The 22,623-nt window shown below is 46.3% G+C and overlaps 1 protein-coding gene across 1 annotated transcript in view; it reads right to left on the bottom strand.

Moving 5' to 3' along the window:
• DRAM2 (DNA damage regulated autophagy modulator 2) overlaps positions 1-22,350 on the bottom strand; it is a 28,523-nt gene extending 6,173 nt beyond the window's left edge. The window contains exons 1-7 of the mRNA XM_062509466.1: positions 21,814-22,350; positions 21,494-21,638; positions 6,170-6,263; positions 5,214-5,346; positions 2,999-3,156; positions 1,975-2,042; positions 1,289-1,428 (exon numbers count right to left, since the gene is read on the bottom strand). Of these exons, the coding sequence (XP_062365450.1) occupies positions 1,289-1,428; positions 1,975-2,042; positions 2,999-3,156; positions 5,214-5,346; positions 6,170-6,263; positions 21,494-21,533 (633 nt within the window). The 5' untranslated portion in view covers positions 21,534-21,638; positions 21,814-22,350. The remainder of the gene's footprint in view (positions 1-1,288; positions 1,429-1,974; positions 2,043-2,998; positions 3,157-5,213; positions 5,347-6,169; positions 6,264-21,493; positions 21,639-21,813) is intronic.
• Positions 22,351-22,623: the final 273 nt, after the last annotated feature.

Below are 22,623 nucleotides of genomic sequence, written 5' to 3'. Positions count from 1 at the left end.
GTGCACTTTCTGTGCACAAATGAATTTTAAGTGCTGCATCCACAGTTAGAATTTCTATTTAAGAAATAAGCAGGTTGCAAAGGTGTATGCCCCAAAATCATGTGCTGTGCAGGGAGGTGTCAGCAGAGAGAAATTCTCTATTTTCACACTTTGGGGTCTTCAATCACCAGTGGATTTCAGGGTAATATGCAGGTGCATCACTTCCAACTTATGTTTTGCTCAAGATTAAATGATACACAAACTGTTATCAAATTAACATTCACCTCCTGGGTTTTGATTGTTGTGCAATACAAAGAAAGTGGAAAAACCTTTTTTGAGGGCAGTGGAGGGAAATCATGGAGTTGAGCAGACCTTGGAGGATTCTTCTTGGTGGGTGTGGAATGGGAGGCTCCCATCTGAGGGCTCCAGAAAATAGTAAACAGACTGAGGCCTCCAAAAGAAAAAATGCCCAGAATTAAAGTGCTGAGGTTTCTAAGACAGGGGCTGCTGAAGCACTTGAGGACCTGTGCTAGGGAAAAGGTGGAGTTTCCCATGAGCTTTTCCTCTTTGGTTTTCCCTGTCCTTAATCCAGCAGGAGCCCAAGGTGACACCACAGGTTGTGGTGGCTACAGGCACCACAGCAGAGCCCCAAAATCCATCAGGTAATTAATGTAATAAGGCTGGCAATTATACACTCACCTGGAAAATAAAGCCATTGATGGGGACCTGCTCATGGTGTGATGGGTGAGAATATCAGATTTGGGGTTTTTTTGGAGTGGAAAGTTTTGGGGAGAGAAAACAATAGAGAGTTGGGATGGAGAAAATCAGAAGAATTAATGTTGCAGAATTTTCAAGAATTTTAGAAGGTTTTAAGAAAAATCTGTGTGAGAGGGCAGGTTTTCCAGAGCTGGACTTGTGGGGTTGGGTGGTTTTGTTGGCTTTACTCCTAGCTGTAACAAGTTTTTACTATTTGATAAATGATTCTCCTGATTCCTGAAAGTTGTGGCTTTCAGTCTGGATCTCAGGCTTTTAACCCGCCTGGAAGGAGATCCAAGTGTGGTGTTTGTAATGCTTGGTGGTTGTGAATGTTTTGATACGTCATGAACAGCTGCTCACAAGTCCTAAAGCAAATAAGGAATAACTAACAAATTATAAGCCAAACTTTATATTTTAACCGTTCTCTGTAAAGAATTTGGCAATAAAAGCAGTTTGCCATGCAAAGTTGCTTTCTCTAAATGCCCAGTTTATCAGGTAGCTCAGAACAGACACAGCTCTGGTAGAAGCAGAGCAGAGCAGGTGGAGCACAAACCTGGAAATTGGCAATAATGCAGAGTCCAAAGCAACTCATCCAGCCCAGCCTGAGGCCCAGCTTATTCAGCCTGAGGATCTTGGGTTTCTCTGGGCTCAGGACAGACACCTGCTTGTATCGCACGTACATGGTGGCCATCCCTGCCAAAGAGATCCACAGGCAGTAAGATTCCTGCTGGAGAGCAGTGTCCTTGATTACTTGGGAAGATGCTAACAGAGGCAACTCTCAAAACACAAGTTTTTTAAAAAGGGCATAGTGAAATAGGAAAGCTGAAAAGCTGGAAGTGAAAATTGAAGTAATATAATGACAAACAAGTCAAATTAATAGATTTTTCTGATCTATTTAATTTTAAAGCTATATTATGTTGCTTTTCCCCCTCCATTGCTGCAGCGCAGGTAAGGTAACTGCCTTGAATTTGCATTTTTATTGCCTTTACTTTTTTGTTAGATTTTTTAATCCATTTTTTGCACTTCTGGAATCTGCAATTGCCATACTGGCAATTTGTGGATAACATCCCTGACACACACTTTGAATTGCTTGAGAGAATTGAGATTTATTGCTCAGTATTTAGTTTTTGAGTAAGAATTCTGGGCTGTTTAATGATCTGGAGAAGGAAGTGAACTTGTTTAAAGCTGTTGCATTCCAGAACTGCCTGCAGCTCACCAAGGACGGCTTTCTGTACTCACCCAAGAAAGTTGAAACATTTAACATGATCCCAAATAAGCATCTTTCAGGTGGTATTGTCCCTGTATCACTGGAAAAGATAAATCGAGTGACACATATCCTGTTTTATATCTATATTAAAAATACTTCCAACAAAATTTTACTTATTTCAGTCTACAAAGGACATGTAAAAAAAGCCCCTCCCAGATGTTTTTCACTGAATTTTTCATTACTCAAACTATGCTGTGCTGGTTTTAGAGCTGCAGAAATCACCATGGTAAAGAAAAGCTAGCCTTGGAGCAGGGAATTATCAAGTTCAGAGTAACTGCTCCTTTCCTATCAATCTTGATGCCATAACAGGTGAATAAAAAGGAATTTAAAACCGGAAAATGAAGAACATAGAAAACTGAAAGAGCAAAACTTGAGTAATATATATCAGCCTTGATGGAAAAAAGTTGGCACTGTAGATTTTAGTGTGGATTTACTGGTGCAACAAACCTGGTGGCAATGAGTGGCTTAAATCTGACCAGGGGTGTGGTGAGGCACCACATCATTTTAAGGGTATGTTCACAGAGACAAAACTTAAGAGTTTTGCACAAAATCAGATACCTTTAGAGTAACACACAAATCCCAGAATGGGTTGGGTTGGGTTGGGTTGGGTTGGGTTGGGTTGGGTTGGGAAGGACCTTAAAGCTCATCTCAACTATCTCATTCCAACCAGGGACACCTTCCACCATCCCAGGTTGCTCCAAGCCCTGTCCAACCTGGCCTTGGGCACTGTCAGGGATGGGGCAGCCACAGCTTCTCTGGGCAACCTGTGCCAGGGCCTCACCACCCTCACAGGGAAGGAATTTCTTTCTGGCATTTAACCTGAATTTTCCCTCTGTCAGTTTAATATCACCTATAACTATATGTATATAATGGCTATAAACAGTAACTTTAGAACTGGAGCTGTTGGGTAAGAGCTGCTATTTAAGTCTGGATTTGGGAAGAATTCACAGGAGTGGGGTCAGTTCAGTGGTCTGACACAGGGTGGACATCACTGACCTGATGTAGGGCACCAAAGGGTCAACGTGGTGTAGGACAATTGCAGTAATGTAGGAAAACACAAACGATGCTGCTGACCACACAACCAGTGCCACGGGCAGGAATGAAAGGCCTTGCTGGAACCACCACATTTCAGGGCTGACTTCTGCCTCCAGATACTGTGAAGAACCAAATGCAAAGGTTTACTGAGTTCTCAAACGTTTACTGAGATTATCAAATTTACTGAGATTCTCAAAGGTTGACTAGGATTTTACTAGGAGGACTCTGAAATTTTGCTTTCCTTGAGGCAGACTACTTCCCATACAGCAGTTTGATATTTGATATTGCTCTGAGTCATCTCCTGCAAACCCAAAGTGAACACTGACTTATGACAGAATAAATCATAGATAAGCAGAATTATGTTGTAATGCACATTTATGGTTTTGTGTTGCACTGAGGATGGTTTGTTCTGTTTCCCCTCTTGGTTTGTAGCGTGGTTCTCCCCTTCCCTTAACCCCTCCCTTTTCCCCCTGGCCAGCCCTGAGTGGCTGTGACACAGGGTTCCTCCGACCCTGAGTTGGGGTTGAAAATACCCCACGTTTGCCATGCTCTCGCTCTTCTCCCTGGAACTCCTCAGGACAATAAACTTTTGCCTTTGCCCATGCTGGATAAAAATCCCCTATCTCTCTGACCCCGAGCTAGCCGAGGCAGGTCAGAGAGACCAGGGGAAATCCGACAGAATTAAATCTGGAAATGTTAATTTCTGAAATTCTTAGAGGATCATTAGAAAGCAGTACTGTCATTTTACTACGTGGCTTGGATTTGTTGCTGCCAGAAAAGGGTCAAGTGGGTCACTGTGAGTAAGCGACCCAATTTTCTTCTCAGCCTTGTGTCATAACACGAGGTCAAGAGATTGAGCTGACAGAGAACGTGTCCCAACACTGACACTGCAACTGATGGTGGCTATGGTGGAGCCTCCAGCTTCTATTAATACTTGGCTGGATAGATGTGGAGGAAATGACCCAAAATTACTTTAATACCTGCCCTCAATTATTCCCTGTCAGACTGTGTGACATCTGTTACAGAGTCCCAGGGCTGGAAGGGAATTTAAACCCCATCTTGTTCCACTTCCTATCATGGGCAGGGACACCTTCCACTACCTTCCACTAGACCAGCTTGCTCCAAACACTGCTCAACCTGGCCTTGGGCACTTCCAAGGATGGGGCAGCCACAGCTTCTCTGGGCAATCTGTGCCACGGCCTCCTCACTCTCACAGGGAGGAATATCCCAATATCCCATCTAACCCTGCCATCCTATAGCTGAACACACATAAGTTTTATTTTTTCCTCTGAGTCCTCTTTGCTTCGGAGTTTCATTTTCTTGTCTCTCCATAATGGGTTGGTGGGTTGACTCAAAGCACTGGGGAGTTTCCTGGGCTCACTGTGTTAATGTTGAGTGAACAGCTCCATTTCCCCACTTCTCTTCCTCCCATTCTGTCTAGATTTGGGTATTGCCAAGGACAAGCCTATGCTGAGGTACCTCACAGAGTGGGCCAGAAAATGACTTTGCCATTGTGCAACAGATTTTAAAAATTATTATTTTTTTAATTTATTAATGTTTAGGATGAAATGTCAGTGAAAATGTAAAAGAACCCATATATTTTGGATTAAATAAAAGCTGAAGTAATGTTTAGATCTATTTATTCTTTGCTGTAAAGTTAACTTTTGGAAGATATCACCGATGGAGACCTGAGAACATAAACCAAATTCTTTTGTGGAGAATGAATCAGAACTTTCCCACGGATTGTAGTAACAATAATAACAATACTAATATTGGCAGCATGGGGGCACCTTTCACTAGAGCAGATTTCTGAGCTCCATCCAGCCTGGCTTCCAGTCTGACCTCTCAGCTATCTGAGCTCACTGCTACCAACTCAAGGGTTGCTCACAGTAGTTGCTGTTTTACAGGTGGGAGGAAAAGATCCATGTGCAGTGCAGTGAAATGATGATTCTGTACTCATACTGTCCAGTTCCCTAAATCCCAGTCTGACAGCAAATCTGTATCTCACTCCAGTTCTCTAAGAGCAAGAAGGGCCACCCTGGTGAGCTCACACAAAGAGAACTGTGATTCCTCCCTACTTTTGCTGCAAAAACAATTTGCTACTAACTTCAAACACAACCAGAGCTATTTCAGCATCCCAGAATGGCTGAAGGGGGGAAGGAACTCTGGAAATCACCTGGGCCATCCTCCTGCTCAAGCAGGGCCACCAGAGTAGTGCAGGATGACACCCCAAGGATGGAGATAACAAAACCTTTCTGGGCAGTCTGGGAGGACCAGTGCCAGTCACCCTCACAAAGAAAGAATGTCTCCTAATGGTCACAGGAGAGAAGAAGAGAAAAAGTGTTTCAACCTACTTAAAACGGGAGACTGTAAATGGAAGATGAAAAAGGACAAAGGTGAAGAGCAAATAATTGAGAGTGTGCATCCAAGGGCATCCAGGCAAAGATCTGCATGTGAGAAAAACAAAATAATGTTAAAAAACTAGAAGGAAGTATTGAGAGGTTTTAGAAGGGCATGGCCTGGGTTGGAGAGGCTGAAAGGAGGAAGAGGAAAGGAAGAAAGAGGAAGTACTGAGACTAGAAAGTCTCATGGCAAGAAAAAAGTTGAAGCAAAAGTGGGTGAATCTTGCAAGAGATCAGAGCTAGTCAGTCTTCACAACCCTTGCGTAGAATGGACAACTATAGCCTTGTAGAGGTGAAGGTTCATCTGCTTGTGAGAAAGCTGGTTGGCAGCAGATAAAGGTGTTTAACAGGATATACAGTGAGTAAAAACAGATTGACAAGATTCAAGTTGCCTGATTTCTTGCCCGTTTTTAAGTTAAATATAAAGTTTGCCATCTGATCACAATTTTAAGACTGCAGTGCAGCAATGACTGTAACTTCACAATCCCATCTCTAGTATGAGTGTTTTGGGAATTTGAAAGAGAAATGTAGATTCTGAATTTCATTCTCTGTTATAAATGTTATGTACCTGGGTATGTAATTCCCAGCTCCAAGGAGTCAGTCTGAATATACTTTTCCTTTCACATTTAAATATTCATAGTGCCTAATTTTATTTCTGAGCTAACAGATTTTCCTCCTGCAAACCAACCAACCAACCAACCAACCAACCAACCAACCCCATTCCACATACCTGAGAAAAAGGGCATCAGAGGACATATCACTTAAGGGGAATCCAAGGCCATTTTTCTGCTGAAACTCCATGTTCGCTTCATTTTTCTGACCCTCTGAGATAGAAAGGAAAATAAGCAAGATGTGAGGCACTTCTGTACCTCTTGACTTGTTTATTCTTCTTAGCACCTTCTGTTTGTCACTCATGCTGACTAGACACAAGATTAGACTGTTGGCTTACCCCACAATGTTTTTCCTGCATTCCGAGTGGTTTAAGGAGTGAAGCTTGTGTGTGGTGGGGAGGTAGAAATGAAAGAAAACTGATGTTTAAGGCTTTTTTATTTTAGGAGTTGTCTACACAACCATTTAACTTGAACTGAAGAGCTTTCAAGAGATGAAGTGAATGCAACTAAAACCAGTGCCTAAGACCACGGCTTTCACCTAAGAAAGGGAACAGAACACAGAGACTTGCCATTTCATTGTGGACACACATCCCAGTATCCTGCTGGTGCAATGCCTAATACATGGCTGGAGAGGGGTTGGTGCAACCATAGGATGTCATAGGATCATTTAAGTTGGAAAAGCCCTCTAAGATCATTAAGTCTATCTATTCCTCTGGCACTGCCAAGGCCACCATTAAAACACATCCCCGGGTGCCATATCCACAGCTTTTAAATTCCTCCAGGGATGATGACTCCATCTCTGCCCTGGGCAGCCCTTGCCAGTGCTGGACAACTCTTTCCAGGAGTAACTTTTTCCCAATAACCAACCTGAACTTTCACTGGCCCAGCTTGATGCTGTTTCCTCTTGTTATGGCCCTTGCTGCCTGGCAGCAGAGCCCGACCTCCCCTGGTTGTCCCCTCCTGTCAGGGAGTTGTACAGAGCCAGAAGGTCCCCCCTGAGCCTCCTTTTCTCCAGGCTGAGCCCCTCAGCTGCTCCGGGTGCTCCAGCCCCTTCCCCATCTCCATTCCCTTCCCTGGACATGCCCCAGCCCCTCAGCATCTCTCATGACAGGAGAGGCCCAGAGATGTGCCCAGGACTGGAGGTGCCCCAGCAGTGTCAGCACAGGGCATCACACTGGGCCTTCTGGATACATCATGGCTGTGACATCCCAGGTGACATTGGCTTACTTGCCCACCTGGGCTCATGTCCAGGTACTGTTACTAGCGCTCCCAGATCCCTTCCTAGTTTTCCAGCCACTCCTTCCCCAGCTTGGGCATTCCAATGGGAGTATTGTGACCCAAGGGCAGAACCTGGCCTTAGTCTTGTTGACTCTCGCACCGTTAGCCTCAGTTATGGATCCAGCCTGTCCATTTAATGTGACGTTCCATAATTCCTGACTTCTCCTCCCACAGATTTGAGGCACTGTCTTGGGGTGCAGAGGGGCTGAAGCTCTTTGGGGACGAAGCTCAAAGACAATGCAGATTCTTTACCTGCTGAGGGTATTTACGTGCCTGTGCAGACTGATTTACCTGGGCTAGGATGAGGTTAGTAAAGCAGAACGGCTATTTCCAACTTCTCCCTGTATATTGCCCTTACTACAAAATAAATGTATCCACACAGGCAGCTCATCAGCACTGTCTGCTCCAAAGAAAGCTGGGCAGCAGAGGAGCCCTCACTCTGTTAGGACCGGGAATCTCTGTACCCTGAGCTGTCACCGAGCCCAGAGCTGAGCCCTGCACATGACATTTCTGGGAGAAAGAACATCTCTAGTAACACCCTGGAATACTGCTGAGGCACAGCTTTTTACTGAGAGTGTAGCTGCAGGCTGGCAGAATCATGGAATCTTCTGAGCTGGAAGTGACCCACAAGGATCATCCAGTCCAACCCCTGCCCTGCACAGACACCCCAACAATCCCACCCTGTGCATCCCTGACAGCATTGTCCAAACGCTCCTGGAGCTCTGGGAGCCTCGGGGCTGTGCCCATCCCCTGGGGAACCTGAGCAGTGCCCAACACTCTCAGGGGAAGAACCCTTTCCTGATATCCAGCCTGAGCCTGCCCTGACACAGCTCCAGCCCTTCCCTTGGGTCCTGTTCCTAGTCACAGAGAGCAGAGATAAGAGCTATCCCTCAGGAGGAATCTGCAGCCCCTCAGGAGGTTCACCCTGATGGCACCATCTGGGCTCTGGCCTCTTGCCGTCCCAGCAGAAACCCCTCATTAACTCTCCTTACGCTAAAAACAATTTTGTAAATTTTTACTCCTTTAAATTCTCTTATGTCAGTCAAGATCTACCCCAAGTTCCTATCTCCCTCAATCACTCTCCTCATTAAATATTTTACAGTGGAATCAAGTCAGTTTTCCCACTGTTCTTGGGGCAGACTGTACATCCCCAACACAGGCTTCACTCTGTGCAAATGCCTGGGCACAGTCAGGGCATGGTGTACTCCAGGCTGTCCCAACTTCCTGCTGTGCAGCTGCCCTGTATCCCTGCCAGCTCCTAGGCTCTGTCTGGGCACAGAAGGAGGCACCTCCAAACACCAGGAGGCAGAAGGGAATTTCCATGTGCCAGTTGCAAGGTCCTGAGACAAATTAACACCATGTCCTATCCCATTGTTTTCAAGAGGGAGAAGAAAAACACACTAAAACTCCTTTTTTTTTTTTCACAAGCTCCTTTGCAAGCAGATTATACAAGAGCAATAGCCAGGCTCAATTTTCCATATAACTATGATTTTCTTAAACATTTATCCTGATCTTCAGGCACTTTGGAGTTCTAAGGGGATGGGGGCGTGGGGGGGTGGGTTTAAGATCCAGTTTGAGTATCACAGATTGTTTCTAGTATCAAGAGCAATTAAAGGATGTGTTTCTGTCCTGGTTTACAATACAAGATATATATTCTATTACCATCTGAGAAGGGTGATCATCCTTCTCTCTGTGGTAAATGTCTTCTGTTGATGGGTGTTGAGGGTTAGTTCTTTCCTTTTTTTCCCCTCTGTGGAATTTTCCCCATTGTCGTGCTAAGATACCTGTTGACTGGGCCCTGGTGACAAGGGGGAGGGGACGGGAGGGAAGAGGGGAACCCCGCGAGATTCAAACAGCCAGAAGAGGAAGCGGAAGGCTGGGCCTCGGCCCATTTCCCCCGCGGAGTTCGGACGAGAAGGACGATCGCCGTCTGTGTCCCATCCCAGCATCGGGAAACCACCATTGGACCCTGCCCGGCTGTCTTCTCGCTGTGAACTACCACCATCCAGCACTCTGCTGATCACCGGGACCGACACCGTGAGCGGAGAGCTCTCTCTCCATCTCTCTCTCCCCCTGGGACAGCGCTGCCATCACCCCCAGCCCTCCTGCAGCTCTGCGGGACCTGCCCGCCCCCAGCACCGGGAACTGCAGCTCAGGGAAAAGGTGCCTGCAGCCAAAAAACACTGGGACTGAGTTACTGCTCTGTTTGTGGGTAATTTCATAGCTGGTGTTGTTCTTGTTTGTCTTGTTAGATATGCTAGTAAAGAACTGTTATTCCTACCCCCATATCTTTGCCTGAGAGCTCTCTTAATTCCAAAATTATAATAATCGGAAGAATCACATTTTCTTTCAGTCCAAGAGGAAGCTTCTGCTTTCCTTAGCAAACACCTGTCTTTCAAACCAGGACAGATTTTGGCGCCCAATGTGGGGCCCGAGGGCATTGAGAGAAAAGGGTGAAAAAGGAATAACAGTTCTTGAGTTACCTCAGTTTTGTGTTAGGTGGCATCATGTTGTCCAGCTTACCGTGGTTTGGGCTCCATGTGGCCACAGCTTTATCTCTCCCATTTGCAATCCCTTACTTGAACATGGGTCCTATAACTCAGGCTGCTGTAACTATTATCCAGTTCCTTTTGTGAGCTGATAACATGAGAAATTAATGGATTTTTAACTTCCTCTGGAAGGTGGGCACATGGATTCAGAGCTATCACACTCTAACTGTATGTTTTTGGGGCTACTTTAATAATGGTACATACTGTGAGGATATGACACCAGGGAAAATTTTGTCCCAACCTCTTATACAGTTTTTTGGGTCTGCTCCACCAGCTTTTGAGGGGTTCAAATCTCTTCTAAGTAGTAATGATATCATACAGTGGCTGACATTGCTAATAGGCCTTGTAAACCTGTTCTATTTAACATTCCAAGATGAGGGGAGATTGACTTGGATGACCCTGATACGTCCCCCAAGGAATAGGGATCCTGCCCCAGAGCCTGGCCCTGCCCCAGAGCCTGGCTCTGCCCCAGAGACTAAGGATTCTGCCCCAGAGCCTGACCCTTACCCTGCCCCTGCCCCAGAGACTAAGGATTCTGCCCTAGAGACTAAGGATTCTGCCCCAGAGGTTAAGGATGTTGCCCCTGAGCCTGACTCTGCCCCAGAGCTCACCTCAGAAAGGAACCATCCAGAGTGGGTGGGGTTTCTAGTGAAGGAGATGGGCCAAATGCTGAAGGAGTACCTTTCCCCAGCTCTTGAGAAACTCTCCCCCTGCCTTAAAGAGGGAGAACCTGATGGTGCAGCAGTGGAACCCACAAATGTTACATCTCTCCAGGTTCCAGCTGAACTGCAAGGGCACTCACAGCCAGCAGTAGTTGCCCCTGTGGAAACTAGAAAGTCTAAGGTGAAAACAAAGCACCTGGATAATAAGGATCAGAAAGCAGGGCCTTCACAACCAGCAGGGGAGCCAGAGGTTGAGATCGTCACGGAGTCCCTGTCATACGAGAGTCTCCGTAATCTGCGTAAAGATGTTGTACGAAGGGGCCGTGAGGCTTTTACAACGTGGTTACTGCGGGTCTGGGACCTTATGGGTACAGGTGTGCAGCTGGATGGTACTGAGGCAAGGAATTTGGGACCCCTGACCCAGGACTCAGGTGTGGATCACATATTCGTAAGGGAACGAGGCCCCCTTTCCCTCTGGGAGCGGCTTTTAATGAGTGTAAGAGAGAGGTTTGTCCATAGAGAGAGAATGCAGGAGCACCACCATAGAATGCGCTGGAAAACCGCTGAGGAGGGGATCCAACAGCTGAGAGAAGTGGCAGTACTGGAGATACTCTTTGGGAGGGGTGGACAACATGACAACGACCCCGACAAGGTCAGGTGCACAGGGCAGATGTTGTGGAATCTGGCACACCTGGAGCCATCTCAATACACCACATTCATTGCAGCCATTAATGCTGACACCAACCACGAGACAGTGGGTTCTGTTGCCAATAGGCTCAGGAATTTTGAGAGTATAATGAATGGCCCAGTGCAGGCTCAGGTCTCTGCTGTGATTAGGGAACTCAAAGAGAAGATGAGAGAGATGAGGGAGGAGATGAAGAAGGTCAGTACAGCACCAGTGCGAGTCACAGATGCCAGAGTTAGAGCCCAACGTCCCCCAGCTAGGGATAGAGGGTACACCCCACGAGCTGACCTGTGGTTCTTTCTGCGTGACCATGGGGAAGACATGAGGAGGTGGGATGGGAAACCCACTTCTGCCCTGGCAGCGCGGGTGCGTCAACTCAAGGAGGGAAACACTAACCAAAGGAGCTCCACTAAAGTGAAGGTAGCCTCAACTTCCCATAACCAAGATGCAGGGTATTACAAAAGGGAGGATGATTTGTCAGATCCCCTTGAGGGAACCTCCAACATGTATGCCCAGGAAGGAAATAATAACCAGTGCTAGAGGGGCCCTGCCTCTAGCCAGGGAAAGGCACGGGAAAACCGGGTCTTTTGGACAGTGTGGATCCAATGGCCTGGCACATCAGAACCACAAAAACATAGGGCATTAGTTGACACTGGTTCACAGGTCACCCTAATACCATCAGAACATGTGGGGGAAGAGCCTGTTTCTATTGCTGGGGTGACAGGGGGATCACAGGAATTGACTTTGCTGGAGGCTGAGGTGAGCCTGACTGGGAAGGAATGGCAGAAGCATCCAATTGTGACTGGCCCAGAGGCACCGTGTATTCTAGGCATAGACTTCCTCAGGAATGGCTATTACAAAGACCCAAAGGGACTCAGGTGGGCTTTTGGAATAGCTGCTGTAGAGGCAGAAAACATTAAGCAATTGAACACCTTGCTTGGACTGTCAGAGAACCCATCTATAGTGGGACTCCTGAAGGTGAAGGAGCAGCAAGTGCCAATTGCCACCTCCACAGTGCACCACCAGCAGTACAGGACAAATCGAGATGCCGTGATCCCCATCCACAAGATGATCCGTGAGCTGGAGGGCCAAGGGGTGGTCAGCAAAACCCACTCACCCTTCAACAGCCCCATCTGGCCTGTGCGCAAGTCTGACGGAGAATGGAGATTGACTGTGGACTATCGTGCATTGAATGAAGTGACTCCACCGCTGAGCGCTGCCGTGCCGGACATGCTGGAACTCCAGTACGAGCTGGAGTCCAAGGCAGCAAAGTGGTACACCACCATTGACATTGCCAATGCATTTTTCTCCATTCCTCTGGCAGCAGAGTGCAGGCCTCAGTTTGCTTTCACCTGGAGGGGCGTGCAGTACACCTGGAACCGACTGCCCCAGGGGTGGAAACACAGCCCCACCATCTGCCATGGACTGATCCAGGCTGCACCGGAAAAGGGTGAAGCTCCAGAACGTCTGCAATACATCAATGACATCATTGTGTGGGGGAACACGGCAATGGAAGTATTTGAGAAAGGAGAAAAGATCATCCAGATTCTGCTGGGAGCCGGTTTTGCCATCAAGAGGAACAAAGTCAAAGGTCCTGCCTGAGAGATCCAGTTCCTGGGAGTAAAGTGGCAAGACGGGTGGCACCAAATCCCCACTGAGGTCATCAATAAGATCACCGCGATGTCTCCACCAACCAACAAGAAGGAAACACAAGCTTTCCTAGGTGCCATAGGCTTTTGGAGAATGCACATTCCTGAGTACAGCCAGATCGTGAGCCCTCTCTACCTGGTCACCCAGAAGAAGAACGAATTCCTCTGGGGCCCTGAGCAGCAGCAAGCCTTTGCCCAGATCAAGCAGGAGATCGCTCATGTTGTAGCCCTCGGCCCAGTTAGGACGGGACCAGAGGTGAAGAATGTGCTTTACTCTGCAGCCGGGAACAAGGGCTTGTCCTGGAGCCTTTGGCAGAAGGTACCTGGTGAGACCCGAGGCTGCCCTCTGGGATTCTGGAGCCGAAGTTACAGAGGGTCTGAAGCCAACTACACCCCAACAGAGGAGATCTTGGCTGCTTATGAAGGAGTTCAAGCTGCCTCAGAGGTGATCGGCACAGAAGCACAGCTCCTCCTGGCACCCCGACTACCAGTGCTGGGGTGGATGTTTAAAGGGAAGGTCCCCTCTACCCACCACGCCACCGATGCCACATGGAGCAAGTGGATTGCCCTCATCACACAGCGCGCCCGTATCGGAAACCCAAATCGCCCTGGGATTTTGGAAATAATTACAAACTGGCCAGAAGGTGAAAATTTTGGTCTTGCCGATGAAGAGGAGCAAGAACAAGTGACCCGGGCTGATGAAGCCCCGCCATACAACCAACTGCCAGCAGATGAAACTCGCTACGCTCTTTTCACTGACGGTTCCTGTCGCATCGTGGGGATGAACCGGAAGTGGAAAGCAGCCGTATGGAGCCCCACACGACAGGTTGCACAAGCTACTGAAGGAGAAGGTGGATCAAGTCAACTTGCTGAACTCAAAGCCGTTCAGCTGGCCCTGGACATTGCTGAAAGAGAGAAGTGGCCAGAGCTTTACCTTTACACTGATTCATGGATGGTAGCCAATGCTCTGTGGGGCTGGCTGGAAAGATGGAAAAAAGCTAACTGGCAACGTAGGGGAAAACCAATCTGGGCTGCTGATGAGTGCAAAGACATTGCCAGTCGGGTAGAGAAGCTACCCGTAAAGGTCCGTCATGTAGATGCCCATGTCCCCAAGAGTCGGGCTAATGAGGAGCACCAACGCAATGAGCAAGTAGATCAGGCTGCAAGGATAGAGGTGTCACAGATAGACTTAGACTGGCAACACAAGGGAGAGTTGTTCCTGGCTCGATGGGCCCACGATGCCTCAGGTCACCAAGGCAGAGATGCTACCTATAAGTGGGCACGAGACCGAGGGGTGGATCTCACCATGGACAGTATTTCCCAGGTTATCCATGACTGTGAGACATGTGCTGCCATCAAGCAAGCCAAGCGAGTGAAGCCCCTCTGATATGGGGGGCGGTGGTCCAAATATAAGTATGGGGAGGCCTGGCAGATTGACTACATCACACTGCCTCAGACACGCCAAGGCAAGCGCTACGTGCTGACCATGGTGGAAGCCACCACTGGATGGTTGGAGACCTACCCTGTGCCTCATGCCACTGCCCGCAACACCATCCTGGGCCTGGAAAAACAAGTCCTTTGGAGACATGGTACCCCTGAGAGAATTGAGTCAGACAATGGGACTCATTTCAAGAACAGCCTCATAAGCACCTGGGCCAGAGAACACGGCATCGAGTGGGTGTACCACATTCCTTATCACGCACCAGCAGCTGGGAAAGTGGAACGGGGCAATGGGCTGTTTAAAACCACCTTGAAGGCACTGGGTGGGGGGACTTTCAAAAACTGGGAGATTAATCTACCAAAGGCCACATGGTTAGTGAACACCCGAGGTTCCACTAATCGAGAAGGCCCTGCCCAGTCTGAGCCCTTGAGAACACCAGATGGGGACAAGGTTCCAGTGGTGCATATGAGAGGTATGCTAGGAAAAACTGTTTGGGTGAACCCTGCCTCCAGCAAAGACAATCCAATTCGGGGGGTGGTTTTTGCCCAAGGGCCAGGGTGTACCTGGTGGGTGACGCAAAGGGATGGAAAGACCCGATGCATACCCCAAGGAGACCTTGTTTTAGGGTGAACTACCTACAGTACTGTGCCTGTATCTGTAACTGTATGGATGTCTATAATTTGAAGATTTTAAATTTGATTTGGCATGATGGTAGGGGAAAATTCGGGGTGGATAATGTTGAGGGTTAGTTCTTTCTTTTTTTTTTCCCTCTGTGGAATTTTCCCCATTGTCATGCTAAGATACCTGTTGACTGGGCCCTGGTGACAAGGGGGAGGGGAGGGGAGGGAAGAGGGAACCCCGGGAGATTCAAACATCCAGAAGAGGAAGCGGAAGGCTGGGCCTCGGCCCATTTCCCCCGCGGAGTTTGGACAAGAAGGACGATCGCTGCCTCTCCTCCACCTCCGCCATCCCAGCGTCGGGAAACCATCATCGGACCCTGCCCGGCTGTCTTCTCGCTGTGAACTACCCCCATCCAGCACTCTGCTGATCACCGGGACCGACACCGTGAGCGGAGAGCTCTCTCTCCATCTCTCTCTCCCCCTGGGACAGCGCTGCCATCACCCCCAGCCCTCCTGCGGCTCTGCGGGACCCGCCCGTCCCCAGCACCGGGAACTGCAGCTCAGGGAAAAGGTGCCTGCAGCCAAAACACTGGGACTGAGTTACTGTTCTGTTTGTGGGTAATTTCATAGCTGGTGTTGTTCTTGTTTGCCTTGTTAGATATACTAGTAAAGAACTGTTATTCCTACCCCCATATCTTTGCCTGAGAGCTCTCTTAATTCCAAAATTATAATAATCGGAAGAATCACGGTTTTTTTTTTTCAGTCCAAAGGGAAGCTTCTGCTTTCCTTAGCAAACACCTGTCTTTCAAACCAAGACAATGGGCCATGTGAGTCCTACTGTATAACTGAGAAGGGTGATCATCCTTATCTCTGTGGGAAGTATCTTCTGTTAATGGGTCATTGAGTCCTACTGTATACCTGATAAGATTACACCATCCCATTGGGAGATGCTCCAGCCAGGAAGACGAGCCAAGCCTTTCCTACCTAGATAAAAACTGAGGTTTAGAACACCAAAGGCAGCCTTTTTCCACTGGATTCCAGAGGAAGAACCAGGCTTATTTCCACATCATCGCTGGACCCTTTGGAGGAAAAACTGCTCTAACACCCTGACTGGCAGGGTATCAGGTTGTATTCTGACTCTGTCAGTGTTTTTTTTTATTATTGCATGCATTTTGTTTTTCCTTTTTCTCTTACCTATTAAAAATTGTATTACTGACTTGAAGTCTCACTGGTTTTGCTTTTCAAACCAGTACATTTATTTGCGCCCAACGTGGGGCACAAAGGTACTGAGAAAAAGTCAGCATTGCAATTTTAAATTGTGGAAGCCACCTATTCGCCATGATTCTCAACATGCTTACGTGGGTTTTATATCTTACTCTCTATATTTTCCTGCACATGGGGAACTATCTGCCGGTTGTAATGCTTCTGTGTAGACCAGGGTATGGTATAAAAATTGCTTTATTGGTCTATTATGTCTATTGCATGATAACCTCTGAGGCAATGAACATCATTCGGAATATATACTCAACTTTGTTTGTTTGTCCTAGTCTAGGCTCCTACATCTGGGGTCTTAACAATCACACCCAGCCCCTGGGGGGAGGGGAAAAGGATGATTTTTTCCAATCTTTCAAGCCTGGCACAGCAGCTTTTAGAAATCTTGAGTTCTCTCTGGATGCCAAGAACATCCATCTCTACATAAACTTTTACCCCAAAAAAAAACCAAAAGTACCATCAACATCTCCACACAAACTGTCACCAAACCAAAACATTCCAAACCAATAACAGTTATCCCTGTTCAAAAAAAGAAATCAAAGAACAAATCAGTTTGCATAGTCACTAATAAAGACATAACAAAACCTTCGCACCCAGCAGAAGAGACAAAACCAAAAATCATCACTCACTCTCTATCCCTGGGTGAGCTGCGTAACCTGCAAAAAAAAATCACCTGCCAGATAAACGAATCCATCCTAACCTAGCTGCTCCGCATCTAAGACACTGCAACCAATAACACCATTTTGGATGAAAGTAAGGCCAGGCAACTAAAATCTGTATCCCAAAATGTAGTCATCGACCAGAGAATCGAAAAAATCCAAAAAACCCTCAACCTCTGGCGGCAACTGCTGACAAGGGTGAAAAACAGATACCTTTGTAAAAAAAATCTCCAAGTGCACCAAAAAAAATGGAACACAATAAAACAAGGTATCCGATGCCTAAAGAAACTGGCTGTGCTAGAAATCATTTTCTCAAAAAATGAGAGATTTCCTAAGAGCCCAAACTGTGTCCAATGCACGTCACAAATGTAGTTAAAATTCACACGGCTTAAACCAAAAATGTACTCCCGTTATCTGGCAACACTGCAATGAAAAAATAGTAAAAACATGATGAGCGTCTTGGCCAACAAACTAAGAATTTATGAGAACACTGTCACTGCCCCATTTTGTACCCATGTCTCGACCATAAAAACAAGGCTAGTTGAGCAAGTCCAAAACTTAATTGAAGAAAGCCATCAAAAACTAAAAAAAAAAACTTAAAAAAACCCCTACCAAATCTCACCAGAACGAACAAGAGTCTCTGCCATTAGGAGCCGGCATTTCCCAGCCAGGGAGAGAGAACACACTCCACGAAGTAACCTCTGTTTTTTCCTTCAAAAGCATAAAAAACCATAAAAAAGTAAAAAAAAGTAAAAAACCCACCTCCTCCTTATCAGCCCAGAAATGTAAACTAAAAAAATAAAACCACCCAACACGAAGAGCTCATCTAGAGTCAACGCTACTCCAGTTTCTCGTGCACAAAACTCCAAACAGTATCAAAATGATAATATAACTGATCCTCTTAAAGGACCCTCAAAAACCTATTTACAAAAAAACCCTACGTGTACCAAGACCAAGAATAGAAGAGCCCTGCCTCTAATCAAGTAAAGGAGAGGGACAATCAAATCTATTGGACTGTGTGGATCCGATGGCCTAGCACATCCGACCTACAAAAACATAAAGCTTTGGTTGACACTGGTGCCCAAAGTATCCCGATGCCATCAAAGTTTGTAGAAAAAGAGTCAATCTCTATTTCTAAGGTAACAAAAATATTCCAGCAGCTAACTATAATAAAAACCAAAGTGAGTTTAACTAAGAAAAAGTAACAAAAACACCCAATCGTAACTAACCCAAAAGCCCCATACATCCTCGACATAAACCATCTTCGAAATGGGTATTTCAAAAACCCAAAGAGATATCGTTAGGCTTTTGAAATAGCTGCTGTGAAAACAAAAAACATCAAAAAACTAAATACCTTGCTAATCTCTCAGATAACCCCTCTACTGTGAGACTACTGAAAATTAAAAAGCAACAAGTACCAATCACCACAACAACAATACACCGTCAGCAATACCGTACCAACAAAAATGCTGTAACTCCCATCAATGAAACGATTAGTAAACTAAAAAGCCAAAAAATAGTCAACAAAACCCACTCACCCTTCAACAGCCCCATCTAGCCTGTGCGCAAGTCTAAGGAAAAATGAAAATTAACTGCAAACTATCATACATTAAATAAAGTAACTCCACCACTGAGCGCTGCTGTGCCGGACATGCTGGAACTCCAGTACAAGCTGGAGTCCAAAACAACAAAATGGTACGCCACCATTAACATTGCCAATGCATTTTTCTCCATTCCTCTAGCAACAAAATGCAAAACTCAGTTTGCCTTCACCTGAAGGGGCGTGCAGTACACCCAAAACCAACTACCCCAGGGGTAAAAGCACAGTCCCACCATCTGCCATGAACTAATCCAAGCTGCACTGAAAAAAAGTGAGGCTCCCAAACATCTACAATATATCGATGACATCATTGTATGGAAGAGCACAGCAAGGAAAGTCTTCAAAAAAAAATTATTCAAATTCTGCCAAAGGCTAATTTTGCCATTAAGCAAAGTAAAGTTAAGGAACCAGCCCAGAAAATTCAATTTCTTAGAGTCAAATCCTAACAAAAATAATTAATAAAATCACCGCTATGTCTCCACCTACCAACAAAAAAATAACCATAAGCTTTCCTAAGTGCCATAAACTTTCAAAAAATGCACATCCCTGAGTACAGCCAAATTGTAAGCCCTCTCTACCTGATTACCCACAAAAAAAAAAAAAAATTCCACTAGGGCCCTAAACAACAAGCCTTCGCCCAAATCAAGCAAAAAATCACTCATGCGATAGCCCTCGACCCAGTCAAAACGGAACCAAAAGTAAAAAAACTACTCTACTCTGCAACTGGAAACCATAGTCTATCCTGAAGCCTTTGGCAAAAAGTGCCTAGTAAAACTTGAAATCAACCACTAAAATTCTAAAACAAAAGCTACAAAAGATCTAAAACCAACTACACTCCCACAAAAAAAAACCCATCTAAATCACTGAAATTTAGCAAAACACTGCTACCTGAGTAAAGAAGCTAACTATAAAAGTTCAACACGTAAATGTGCACGTACCCAAAAGTCAAGCTAATAAAGAGCATCACAACAATGAGCAGGTGGACCAAGCTGTCAAGGTAAAAATATCACAACTGAATCTAGACTGGCAGCACAAGGGAGAATTATTCCTAGCTCGTTGAGCCCATGATGCCTCTAGTCAGCAGATAAGAAAAACAACATACCAATAAGCCCATAATGAAAGAGTGAACCTTACTATAAACAACATCTCACAGGTCATCCAAAACTGTAAAACCTGTGCCACAATCAAACAGGCCAAACAAGTGAAGCCTCTGTAGTACGGTGAACAATAATCAAAGTACAGGTATGGGGAAGCCTAACAAATTAACTATATCACCCTTCCCCAATCCCGCTAAAGCAAGCACTACGGACTAACCATAGTAAAAGCAACCACAAAATAGTTAAAAACCTACCCTGTGCCTCATGCTACTGCCCAAAACACTATCTCAAGCCTAAAAAAACAAATCCTTTAAAAGCATAGTACCCCTAAAAAAATTAAGTCAAACAACAGAACCCATTTCAAGAACAGCCTTATCAACACCTAAGCCAAAAAACATAATATTAAATAAATATATCATATCCCTTACCACGCGCCAGCTACCGAAAAAGTTAAACACTACAATAAACTCCTTAAAACTAGCCTAAAAACACTGAATCAAAAACCCTACAAAAATTAAAAAATAAACTTAACAAAAGCCACCTAAATAGTCAACACCCAAAAATCCATCAATCAAGCCAGTCCTGCCCAATCTATACCCCTAAACACAGTGAATAAAAACAAAATCCCTTTAATACACATAAAAAATAGTTTTTAAAAGACTGTTTAAATTAATCCCACCGCAAACAAAAGCAAACCAATCAGTAGAATTGTTTTTGCTCAAAAACCTAGTTACACTTAGTGAATAATACAAAAAAAAATTAAAAACCCACTGTATACCGCAAAAAGACCTTATTTTAAGAAAGAACTGTGTGTAGAGTTTCATTCTGTATTTTATATATATATAAATCTCTAAAAAGGTATTAGTTTGAGTATAATGTAGATGGCAATAAAATAAAGGGTGGATTATGTCCTGGTGTACAATACAAGATATATATTCTATTACCATCTAAGAAGGGTGATGATCCTTATCTCTGTAGGAGATGTCTTCTGTTAATGAGCCATTGAATCCTACTGTATAACTGAGAAGAGTGATCATGCTTATCTCTGTAAGAAGTATGTTCTGTTAATGGGCCATGCAGTCCTACTGTATAATTGATAAGATTACATCATCCCATTAGGAAATGCTCCGGCCAGAAGGGTGAGCCAAGCCTTTCCTACCTAAATAAAAACTAAAGTTTAGAACACCAAGGGCAGCCTTTTTCCACTGAATTCCAGAGAAAAAAACAGGCTTTTTCCCACATCATCGCTGAACCCTTTGGAGGAAAAACTGCACCAACACCCTGACTAACAGAGTATCAGGTTGTATTCTGACTCTTATCAGTGTTTTTTTTTTTATTATTGCATGTATTTTATTTTTCCTTTTTCTCTTCCCTATTAAAAATTGTATTACTGACTTGAAGTCTCACTGGTTTTGCTTTTCAAACCAGTACCGTTTCAAAAGCAAAGGAGATTTTAACCCTCTTGGAAGTGTTTCTCCTAGTGCAAGAGTGCAGTCACACCCTATCCAGGCTGGAGCATGTGCAATAGAAACTGTAAAGGAAAATGAAAGGTGGGCAAGACCATCAAGGGCAGAAAGTTCATGTTACCTGGATAAAGCTGCAAAGATGGTTGAATTATGTGGTGAAAAGGGAAATTCCTGAATTACTGCTGATCCCTGGATTGTCAGCCTGCCTCTTCCCTGCTGTCAGCCAGACAGGTAGAGATAAACCCCTACCGAGGGACACTTCTTTTTGTCTCCAGCAAATTGTCCAGTGGACAAGCGCTGAGGGAAAGACAGACGCATTTGTCTGTACCTTCCTAAACAAACAGAGGCTGGATAGGGCTGGGTCTGAACAGCCTGCACAACTGCCTGTCGTGTCCCACTGATAAGCCTTGGGTAAAGGTCACTAATCCTCAGAGCACTGATGAAAGGAAGTAGGAAATGTGTTACCTCTGCTGTCCCTGCTGCAGGGTATTGACAGGTGACTCATGTTGAGTGTTTTCTCAGTACAGACACCAAAAAAATTGCCATGAAATCTTTCAGGGGGGCAGCTTCCAGGGGGTCTCCATATTCTGGCTCTGCTCCTACTCCCTGTCTGGGAAGGCAAAGCATGTCCTGAAGCCAATACAAAGAGTGCCAGGCCCAGGACACTGTGGCGCAGGACGTCCCCAACATGCTTGGGACACCTGGCTCACTGTGACAGTGGCTGGGCACCGGTTGATCCAGGAGCTCTGTATCAGGGATGAACCCATGGCACTGGCCAATCCCACCTGCCTGACCACAGATTCAGCTAAAAACACCTGAGTCCTCGGAGTAGATCCACCAGGAGGTTCCCTTGCAACAGCTGGGACTGGAGTCACTGCAAAGTCACAGGCGGAGTGGGCGTGCTCCGAGGGCGATCACAGAGGAAAGGGAAAAGGAACCAGGACGGAGGGAGGTTTAGGAGAAGAGGGAAAGGGAATGCAGGGGAGAAAAGGGAGGCTGAGTGCAGAGAGATGAAGGGGCAGAGGGGCTCAGTGGGGTCCTCTGGGCAGAGGAATTACTGGAAGTGATGAGCGTCACTGGGGATGGGGTGGGGGATCACTGGGAGGCAGGGACGGTGACGGAGTCATTGGGGCTGACAGGGTGGCACAAAGGGTATGAGAGGGATTTGTCAGGAGAGGGAGGGAGGACACCTCAGGTTCCTGGGGATCCCAAAGGGCAGTAGGGACTGCAGGGCACCCAGTGGGGTGGCACGGAGCAGGGTGAGGGTGACATGGAGAGGGTCAGGGGACACTGGGGGATCACTGAAGGGGTGATGAGGGCTGATAGGGAGGCCATGGCGTCACTGAGGATGGGGGGGGGGCTCTGAGGGAGATGTCAAGGGGTCTCCGATGGAGGGTCTCTGACGGGTGACAAGAACACCGGGACGTCGCTAAGAGGGGTGACAGGGGGGGCAGGGGATGGTCGCTTGGGGGTGAAGGGGAGCTTGTGGGATCTCTGTGGGGTTACAGGGGTGAGAGCGATGCGGGCTTGGGGTCCCCCCGTCCCTTCCCCCTTCACCTCAGCCGCTCCCGCGCCGTCCTCGCACCGCCCCTGCC

This window comes from Cinclus cinclus, chromosome 27 (genome assembly GCF_963662255.1).
Source record: "Cinclus cinclus chromosome 27, bCinCin1.1, whole genome shotgun sequence".
Lineage (NCBI taxonomy): Eukaryota > Metazoa > Chordata > Aves > Passeriformes > Cinclidae > Cinclus > Cinclus cinclus.
This window is presented reverse-complemented; position numbering and strand designations above follow the sequence as displayed.